This window comes from Temnothorax longispinosus, chromosome 10 (genome assembly GCF_030848805.1).
Source record: "Temnothorax longispinosus isolate EJ_2023e chromosome 10, Tlon_JGU_v1, whole genome shotgun sequence".
Lineage (NCBI taxonomy): Eukaryota > Metazoa > Arthropoda > Insecta > Hymenoptera > Formicidae > Temnothorax > Temnothorax longispinosus.
In genome coordinates, this window is record NC_092367.1 from 14858235 (window position 1) to 14868797 (window position 10563).

Genomic DNA, 10563 nt, shown 5'->3' on the forward strand with positions numbered 1-10563 from the left:
AACGTGATTGGTTCTTACTTTTGGATCCAACCAATCACACTTTGCTATTTAGCCGCTCAGTGAACGGTCGTGCTCGTCGTGCTCCTAGGCGCACTCAGTGTATTGTATGTATATACATACTACTACTCCAATCTGTAATTGTAAAGGATTCTATGTAAAGAAGCTGGTAAGAAGTATCCAAATAGAAGAGCTCAATTAAAGTGTTTTGACCGATAGAATAGCTTCGAACACGCATTCCAAAGAGGTAACAATATTAATATTGAATATTTTATCGGTTATTATGTGTGCATTATATTTTTATTATTGAATAACTCTAGGTGTCTGGTGTAATAATCTTTATTCTGCACAAGTGCAGAGTAATGCAGGTGATCGAATTCGCTATATTCGTCACACATGGTAAACAGAAAACAAATTGGCGTGCGTTGGATCTTGAGGGTTGCTGTAATAAGATGTAATATTTCTGGCAAGATCGACGATTTGTAAATTAATATGGATGACGATCCACGGCTGTCACATTATGTGTACATTTATATGGCCAGCAGGGATAAGCCGTTGAAATTTGCATTTATTGTTGGTGAAACCATCGAATACCTGTGTATAAAGGTGCGGGCAATTCTCTTTCTTTCAGTTAAATAAAGCAGAATGGAATGTTATCGTATATATATTCTTATAGCAAACACGTACGAATGCTTCTGATTTGACGATTTTCATATCAAAGTTTTGTCACGTTATTTGTTAATTATACGAAACTATTATCTTTACACTAGAACAACCAACCGTCAAAATGATGGATCTCTTGTTTTAAATTACAGAAATTGTTAAGGTGCTTTTGTTGGAATTTATGTTTATTTTTGTCGAGCTAAAAAAATTATTATATATGCCGATTTATTTTCCATCGACCATTCAATTTCGAAGTTTTGTACGTACAATACCTAATCCACCAAAATAACAGGCTTAATAATTTCATAGTTTGTGTTGCAATTTTGTTTATAAAAAATTACAACAATATAAAATTCTCTTATATTAAGATTTTTGATAAATAGTTCTTTGAAAAATTCCATCCTGCCTAGTACATAAAAATAACTAAAATATTAAACAAGAGATCCAGGCCTAATTGTATATTGGCACATTTTCTATTTACTTATCGTAACAGTCTCACTTAATGACTCACTTAACATATGATTTTATATGCATTTGCCTTAAAAAATGTTCTCCTTAATATTTATAGATTGTTGCGATTAATACCATCACATGCTTCAGTGGTTGAATTAGTAAAGACATCTTCCCAGATAGTAGAGAGATCTAGGTTTGAACCCTGGCGTAATATTTTGTGCAATATATTCTTGCAGTGATTCGAAATATGCATATTAATATCGGTGTTAAATTGATTTGTCAATTTAATTATCTGATTGTACTATTCTAGCTTCAGTTTCAGACATTTCGAGACCGACAGTAAGGGCAGTGTAGTTTGTGAAGCAAAAAATGTACATAAATTTATGCGAAAAATATTATTAGCCACAAAAATCCAGCCTGACCTTATATTAGCACATTTTCTATTTACTTGATAAAAATAATTTTTGTCTTATCTACACTTATTATTCATGCTTTAACTTTAACTTAACAAGAAAAGAATAAGTGTGAAATAGTAAAAATCTTTGTAACTGAGAGGTATGTTTGTTAATTATTTAAATATTAAAGAATTACAATTAATAACAAATAAAACGTATTTCAAATACCTATCAAATTGTCAGATATGTAAAATTAAGTATATGTTTGACGCTGGTTGTTCTAGTGTTAAGTAATATACGCAAGAGTATGATAAATCGATTTGTACAGCGATTCGTCTCGGTATAAAATAAATATAAAAAATATGTAGAATTTAAATATAGAAAAGAGATTCGCTCTGTATTTAACATAGGTAGTAGGATTAAAAATTTATTCATTGAGATTTGTAGAATAATTAACTCTTGTTATAAATCTATGAAGCATCTATGTATTTAATTATTTAATTTATGAAATATTTGATTTACATATCTTTCGTTGTTTCTTCAAAATGCTATTAAAATTTATTTTTGCATTGTTTATCCGATTTATCGTATTTGTCATATTTGAATAAATTTTCATTATCCTTCCGTGCAAAGCATCTGAATATTTCTCGAAAAATCAAAATTTTATTCAACTTCTAGATATGCAATGCTTTCAATATAAGTCCTTTAGCAAGACACCTGTTCGCATTGCAAAGTTATTCTACGAAACTATGGTTCCCATGTGGTCACATATTGGAAGAGGACTCGGAGAAGTACAGATTCAACTTTCGCTTAAGATTCAAGCCATCCAGTATGGACAGACTGAGAGAAATAGATTTAAATGCATATAATTATTACTTTGAACAAGTCCGCAAGGACGTGTTGGATAATAAAGTACCTGACATAGTTTATGAGAAACATAAACATGAATTGATTGGCCTAGGAGTTAGCGATATGTACAGGTAAGGTACACAACTCATCTTCTTCTGATAAAAGAATAAACGATTATATTTTATTTTATAAATAATCTTTTAAAGCGAACAAATTTGCCGTAGACTTTGTTTAATGTAATTGCTGAGCATTATATGATGTAACTTTATGGCATTTTATTCGTTGCAGGGTAATGCTCGAAGAAGAACTCCCACGAGAAATTGTAGAATCGGAATATAAGAAATATATACCTAAGGAATGCATAAAGAGGCACGCCTTTTTTATTAGGAAACCTATTCACAATGCACTTACGAAGTTATCTGGGTACGACGCTGCATACGTCAAGGAGCAGTATTTGAAGCAATTTGAACGCATGGCTCCGAATTATCCATATGAAGAATATACAACGTTAATGGATAAAGATGTTCCTAATCTAAGAGCTAAAGTCTTACTTAGAGTTACCATAGAGCAAGTGAAATACTGTGAGATTGACATGGGTACATGGAAAACGATTTGCAGGATAGAGGACATTTCCACTCTTTCCATAGGGTAATAACAAACATATAATAACATATTTCAACATATTAGCTTTCTTTCCTGATGCACAGTCTTACGACAAATTTTAAAATAATTTTTATATATAAATGCCTATATATAAATTAAATGTATTTAGAAGTAATGAATATCTATATTTATATCTATCACATTTTCAATCCTTTAGAAAGAACAATACTGTGTTGATTGGGAGGAGGACGGGCATACCATTGTGCGTACAATTTGACACAAAAACGATTCTGTTGTCTTTTGTATCCGCACTAGACGGATATTATCGCTTATCTGTCAAATGGAATTTTAATCTTTGCAGTGGTGACAGTAGCATTATTACGCCTTCTTTAGAAAGATTACAAAAGTTAAGGTGCCATGGACCGGTTGGGTAAGATAATTTCCGCAAGACGACACAAGATTATATTCTGCTTGTTTTATTTACAAAGAGTCTGTAAAAAACATTTCAGGAAAGACTTCTCGTACACGAAACTCAAGGAAAAATGTGCCAACGAGCCAGGAAGTTACATACTGCGCGAAAGTGAAACCGAGTACGGCGTGTACTATATTGACGTTTACAACAAAGATGGAACTATATCTTCGCAAAGAGTGATGGAAACTAAACCTGACAAATTTGCAATGACAAACAGCGCTCGGGTGTACGAATCTCTGAGGCATTTAATTTCTTCGTTCCAAAATCCCAATGAATCAATATACTTAGGAAAATGCTTAGGATTTTCGGAATACGGTACATATATTAATAGTTACATATGAATTGATATATGTAATGTTTTAGAGAGAGGAAAACAAAAGAAAATGTCCATATTTTAGTTTTCCATTTATATATAGAGATTGTTTATTTTCTAGACAAGTCAAAATTATTACTTTGCGCTTCGGAAAACGTCGTGAACGAAGTAGCGGCAGATGAAGAGATAATCACCACTTTATTACAAGGTGGACCGCGATGCGTACCATGGAATGAGTTGCAGGTATACAAAGCGATCGCAAAGAGCGACGAGGATTTGACTCGTACAACAACAATGACGAATTTGCATCGAGCTATATGGCGAGTTGCTAAGGGCAAGAAGCTCGAAGTTATAATGAAGATACTCAAGACGGAGGAGAATAATTATACCAAAGAATTTTTGGAGTTGGTCGGCAAGTGGAGCCAATTGCGATCGGGAGCTCTAGTTAGGTGAATATCAGAAATCTTAGAAAGATGTAGCGTGGAAATATTTTACGTTCCACTTTTCGCTTTCAGATTGTACGGCATAACTGTGGCTCCGACGATCGGAATGCTCCTCGAACTGGTAAACTTGGGCCCATTGGACAAGTACCTGTGCAGCAATAGCAAATCTGTGCTAACGGTCGATATGGTGGAAGCCACTGTCTGTCTGGCAACAGCCCTATGGCATCTGGTAAATTCCTTCAAATATCTGCGTTATATTTTAGTGTTACATAATATTTTTAACATGTAAAAATGTATAGGAGGAGAATGGTGTAATTCATGGAAATATAAGATGCCGAAACGTTCTCGTACATTTGCATACGGATAACAGCTTCATTGTCAAGTTGGGAGATCCTGGTCTGTTCACTTATACCGAGGACGAGTAAGTAAAGAAATAACGTTTCGTTTAATTATATTCATTGTTTTCTTTTTATGTGTAATACAAGGATTCTTTCTTTTGCACAGCATATATTGGATACCGCCAGAATGTTACACGGATTTAACATCCGCAAAATACAGTCTCCAAGCAGATATATGGGCGCTGGCGACAACCATTTGGGAGATATTTTCCAGAGGAGCTTCCCCACCCAAATATCATAAAACTCATACTGTTAAAATGGTACATTTTTTACAATTATGTGATTTCTTTACTTTGATAGATTTGATCTTTTTATTAAACTCTGACTAACATGATTAAATGGTGTTGTATTACAGTTTTATAAATGTGGAAACCGATTACCTCCTCCTAAGGATTGTCCAAACGAAATCTATAAATTAATGTTGGAATGCTGGGGCAAAAATAATTCTATATCAAGGAAACAGCCTCAGGCTATCATGCGAGATATTAATCAGATTCTATATGAAGTATATAATGCTCGTAGAACTCATACTTACGCTACTATATGCCCTAAGCTGTTCAAAGAAGCCGATGGAAATAACGATGAAAATGGCAGTATTTTTACAGAAGAGAGCAAATCAAATAGTGAATCACAAACAAGTTTGGTCACTGATTACACCAGTATTCCTTTCGACGATAACGGTAAGTCGATTTAAACCTTTTTAATTACAAAAATAATTTGTATTATTCTTGATCAATTTTGATGCTACTTATATAGACGTGTGTAATCGAGTTGTCGCACCTTTAGACATTAAAAAAATCATGAATTATCTCAATTTCTTCATTATAACACAGTATATATGTTTAGTTTACAAATAACAAAACTTAATTGTAACAACTGATACAAGAGACATGGATTAACTTTAATTTCTTTAAAAGCTACAGAACAGCTGATCAGCTATCAGAATCAAGACAGCAGCAGTGACGAACTATCGTTTTATCTACGTTGGCTAAACAACGAATTGTACAAGATGCCGGTTGCGGGTAACGGTAGCGATTGTGGTCCGAGCCGCGAAGATAGCTCGAGCAAAACCAACAAAAGCAAAATCAACGACAAGACTTTCAACAGCAAAGATAACTCCCAATGGCAGCGCACCTATGAGATAAATGAAAATTTGGATGTGATCCTGCTAGGACGGATAGGTGAAGGCTTTTACGGCGAAGTGTATAAGGGTACGCTTAGGAGGCGTAACGGTAAAGAAGTTGACTCGGAACAGGATGTAGCCGTCAAGAAGCTCAAGACGCAGGAGGACTCGGAAAATGTGCTTGACTTCGAGAGGGAAATTAAAATCATGGAGGTGAATTATTGTTTTAAGAATCAGTTGTTTCTTTAAAAATTGTTATACAAAACTCTTGTATCAAGAATTTTTTAAATCTTATCTGTTGCCATTGCAATATTTAAGTAGCATAACTTTAATATATGGTATATGTTTACTATATTTAGCTAGTATATTTCTTGTTAACGACATTGTTATACGTATTAATATATATTAATACGTATAACGTGAAAAGATTTAATAACAATAAGAAACAAAATGTTTCTATTTCTCACTGTGCTTAAAATTAACATATACTAATTAATTGCATGTTAGTTAAATGCAGTAGTACATTAACTCTGTTTTTTCTTGTTTATTTTTAGAGACTCAAACATCCAAATATCGTGAAGATTTTGTGCTCAGTGGACCGAATCCTGGTGATGGAGTTTATTCAATTTGGCTCGTTGCTGAGTTATCTAAGCTCGCATCGATTTAGTCTCGCATACAAAACACTGTTAGGCTTCGCCCTAGACATAGTCGCGGGCATGGAGTATCTCGGTAGTATGAACATCGTTCATCGAGATCTAGCAGCGAGAAATATTCTAGTAGCGAATGAGGATCGAGTAAAAATCAGTGATTTTGGCCTCGCGCAAGTAATAGCGGCGAGTGATTATTATGTTTTCAAAACCCTTCGTAATATACCAATTAAATGGTAAATATTACAAAAATATGTATATTAATCTCCATTTTTTTATATTTAGACAATAAAATCAAGTAATTTTTTACATTTGAAAATAATGTAATATTTTTCATTTTCTTCTCGTTAACTTTTATTAAGCCTTAAGATTGGATTACTTTTCGCGTTGCTATATAATATACGCATCAAAAGAAATAAATGATTTTTCTCAGGTACGCACCGGAGAGCTTAAGGCATAACAAATTCTCAACACGTTCAGACGTGTGGTCGTTCGGCGTGACGATGTACGAGGTTTTCAGTTACGGCGTCGACCCACAGTTGTCAATCAGAGTGAGTGAGAAAGAAATCTCAATGACGACTATAACCGACCTACTAAACGCACTGGAACGTGGCCACCGTCTTCCATGCCCAGACAACTGTCCACAAGAAATTCATAGAAAACTGATGTTATCATGCTGGCAGCTGAACAGCCATGAGAGACCAATTTTCGCTACTCTACGCGAAGACATCGAGCAACTACTCTGTAATTATTAGAATACTTCGTGATTCCACACAAATCTGTCTGTTGTTATTTTAAAAATATATGACATATCACAATCATGATTTCTCATGATCAATGGAAGATTCTTTGAAGAGTCTACAATTAGCTTATTTTTCGCAAGAAAAGCCATTTTTATTCCTTTATAAGGTTTCTGTAGTATAGAAAATTATACACATAGGTCAATTCTATTTTTATATTTTTAGATGGATAAATTTTAGAAAAAAATACTGTTCTATAAAAATTTTAGAAAAAAAAGGAAGTCAAAGAATCTGTCATTGAAGAATTCACAATCTTTCTGATCTTCGTATCTTGTATAGAAAGGATCTATCTAGTCGAAGACATTTTCGCCATTTTATCATGTACATGTGTGAAATATACTGCTTAAGTATTAGTATTATATCAGTGTTAGTTTGTCCCCAAACAAGTTTATAATTCTATTCTCACATTAATTTTATATATAATTTTCAACTTCCTAATCCACATCCTATACTTAAATCGAGGATATATACACAGTCCTGACATGAAAGTCAGGACCGAATCCCGAACCCGCTGACCACGAGTCGATTGCACTCGTGCGGAATCACATGTCACCCTTTTACACCGCTTGGATATTTTTCCACAATTACGTAATAGACCGAGAGCTGGCTACGAAAATACCAACGTCATTTCTTTAAGGAACTTTTCAACCTCAAACGATTGTGGCAATGTTGCAAATTAAGAAAAGTCTGGCTGGTGACCGCTGGTGCGTTTAGGGGGGGCGTACGGCCTTAGGTGTAAAATATCGAGGGTAAAAAACGTCATAGTTGTAAGGCTAAAATTTTTTTTGCTTGTACTATATAATATTGTAAAGTACTTGCAAATGTTGCCAGACCTGTAGGTGGGGTCCAAAGTATTGCCAGATCAGGGTATAACTGCTTAAGATTTGATAACATTCACGTCATTTCTGTAAAGTTGAAATTTTTTTTGCTTATTGTATACGTGTTTAATAATCTGTATATGAAATGACAGACAAAAATCTCGGGTCTAACACCGTGCCAGACGTCGCCGAAAATCTCAGTATCTATGGAATGTACTGTAAATTGCAGGCAGCAACAATTAATTTTATCACTTAAATTTTTCACGTATTAAATTTAAAATGTTTTCTGCTAATAACAATAATATTTACAAACATTTTTTACGGGGGGAGGGGCACACAAAAATTTCAGTTCTAAAACCTTGGCAGACTCCAACAAACAAATCGTAGGATATAAATGTTCAACTTTTTTTACATATGTTTTAAATTTGAAATGTTCTGTTAATAAAAATAATAAATTCTTTTTGTTTTATTACAAAAATGGAAATTTTTAATTTTATTTTATATTTAAGTAAAAAAATGGTTAAACAATTTTTAATCATCTGTTTCGCTATAATCTTCATATAAATCATCAAGTGCTTCGCAGTCATTACCGTCATCGCTATTATTAGGTTCATTTTCATCATCATCATGATCGATGTTATCATCACTGTCTTTGTCGCCACTTTGACTCTCAAAACATGTTTTAACACGTGTCTTGATAAGTCTATGTTACATCGCTTTCTATAAATTCTGTATATCTACTCGTAAAGAATAGCTCCCATATGTGTGTATTTTATCGCCCCGGTAAAGAGCTGTTTGTCGGAGTCTGTCAAGGTTTTAGAACTGAAATTTTTGTGTGCTCCTCCCCCCGTAAAAAATGTTCGTAAATATTATTGTTATTAGCAGAAAACATTTTAAATTTAATACGTGAAAAATTTAAGTGATAAAATTAATTGTTGCTGCCTGCAATTTACAGTACATTCCATAGATACTGAGATTTTCGGCGACGTCTGGCACGGTGTAGACCCGAGATTTTTGTCTGTCATTTCATATACAGATTATTAAACACGTATACAATAAGCAAAAAAAATTCAACTTTACAAAAATGACGTAAATGTTATCAAGTCTTAAGCAGTTATACCCTAATCTGGCAATACTTTAGACCCCACCTACAGGTCTGGCAACATTTGCAAGTACTTTACAATATTATATAGTACAAGCAAAAAAATTTTTAGCCTTACAGATATGACGTTTTTTACCCTCGATATTTTACACCTAAGGCCGTACGCCCCCCCTAAACGCACCAGCGGCCAGCAGCCAGACTTACCTTTTCTTAATTTGCAACATTGCCACAATTGTTTGAGGTTGAAAATTTCTTTAAAGAAATGACGTTGGTATTTTCGTAGCCAGCTCTCGGTCTATAATGCAATCTTATTTCAAAAATATAACAAAGTACTGAACCCCAATGTTACTCCAATAAAAGGTTTGAAGAGTAAACTTTATTTTCACATTCTTAGATGACTAAAGTTTAAAAAAACGAAACTATTATCTAACAATAAGTCTAAGAGTTTTATTCTAAAAAGTAGAAAATCAAGGAATCTGCTAGTGAAGGATTAACGACGTATCTTTCCAATGCATCTTTTGTAATAGTATCCATGCATATCTTTTTAGCTTTCTTTGGTGTTACTGAGTTTAACATCCACTTTTAACATTTCACATATAAACTTACTTACAAAACTTATCTTGCTTTTGATGACGCTGTTACAGAAAAGACGTATCTAGTCGACAATGTTCTGTTACTTAAGGATGTATTGCACCTATTTTCAAAGCGCTACCAAGTGGATAAAAATTTGTAAGAATGTTCTTTTAGTCTTCCTGATGTGCTACAAAAAAAGTAGAAACGAATCCACTAAACGGTTGCTGAGATATAACGATTTTAATTTTCACTGATTTTACACGTATTTTTATGGGAAGAGACGATTTTGACGGATAAAACAGCTAAAAAAATGTTGAAGGAACGCTACCAATATTTTGAATTTTTTTGTACATCTAGTATACGAATAGATGAAACTATCTGTCAAGTTTCAATTGTCTTCAGTACACCGTTTTAAAGAAATAAATTAATAATTAATGATAATTAATTATTAATTAATAATTAATAACTAATTATTAATTTTATTAATAATTTGACGTTATAAAGTTGAAATCAGGGCATTTTTACTGCCAAAAGTTTAGGCTCATAAATTACAAAAATCGCAAATAATACTGGAAAAAACATTTGTAAAGTAAAAAAATACCTTTGTAGGAGTAAAAATAAGACTCCTACTATCTTGAGTATCTTACATCTAGATTTACTATGCGTTAGGCGTAGGAATTCAAGTATTTCAAATTTCATGCACTTTTGTCTAAGATTGTACCAGTGATACATCCTTAATACCGCGCGAGTTTTTTTTTTACGTTGAATTTATCCCCCTTGGCATTTCCGCTTCACCTATTTCCGAAATAATAAAAAAAAATACTATAAAGCGGAAAAAATTGCTTGTAAACTGTAGCGAAATAATCGCGAGAAGAACCGTTCGTAAGAAAAAACTAAACTGAAGATAATTTCCG

At 33.3% G+C, this 10563-nt stretch overlaps 2 protein-coding genes across 12 annotated transcripts in view; one reads left to right on the forward strand and one right to left on the reverse strand.

Moving 5' to 3' along the window:
• The window catches only part of LOC139821146 (aminopeptidase N-like), a 77909-nt gene that overhangs the window by 5760 nt on the left and 61586 nt on the right, over positions 1-10563 (reverse strand). Inside the window, exons 1-2 of one of the 10 annotated variants that reach the window (XM_071791965.1) lie at positions 10251-10392; positions 9687-9836 (exon numbers count right to left, since the gene is read on the reverse strand). The exons of the other annotated variants lie outside the window; for them this stretch is intronic. The gene's annotated coding sequence lies outside the window, so the exon portion shown is untranslated. Of the gene's footprint in view, positions 1-9686; positions 9837-10250; positions 10393-10563 lie in introns of those variants that run through there. 10 annotated transcript variants of the gene reach the window in all.
• Positions 116-7515, forward strand: Hop (tyrosine-protein kinase hopscotch). Of its 2 annotated transcripts, none has more exons than XM_071791937.1 (14): positions 116-244; positions 318-603; positions 2187-2488; positions 2646-3005; positions 3178-3390; positions 3470-3747; positions 3867-4194; positions 4261-4417; positions 4488-4609; positions 4693-4846; positions 4942-5266; positions 5504-5922; positions 6264-6592; positions 6790-7515. In XM_071791937.1, exons 2-14 carry the CDS (start codon positions 490-492, stop codon positions 7109-7111), a joined length of 3423 nt encoding a protein of 1140 aa, XP_071648038.1. In that variant the 5' UTR covers positions 116-244; positions 318-489; the 3' UTR covers positions 7112-7515. The 2 variants fall into 2 exon arrangements, with proteins under 2 accessions (XP_071648038.1, XP_071648039.1); XM_071791938.1 differs by having other exon boundaries at positions 5510-5922.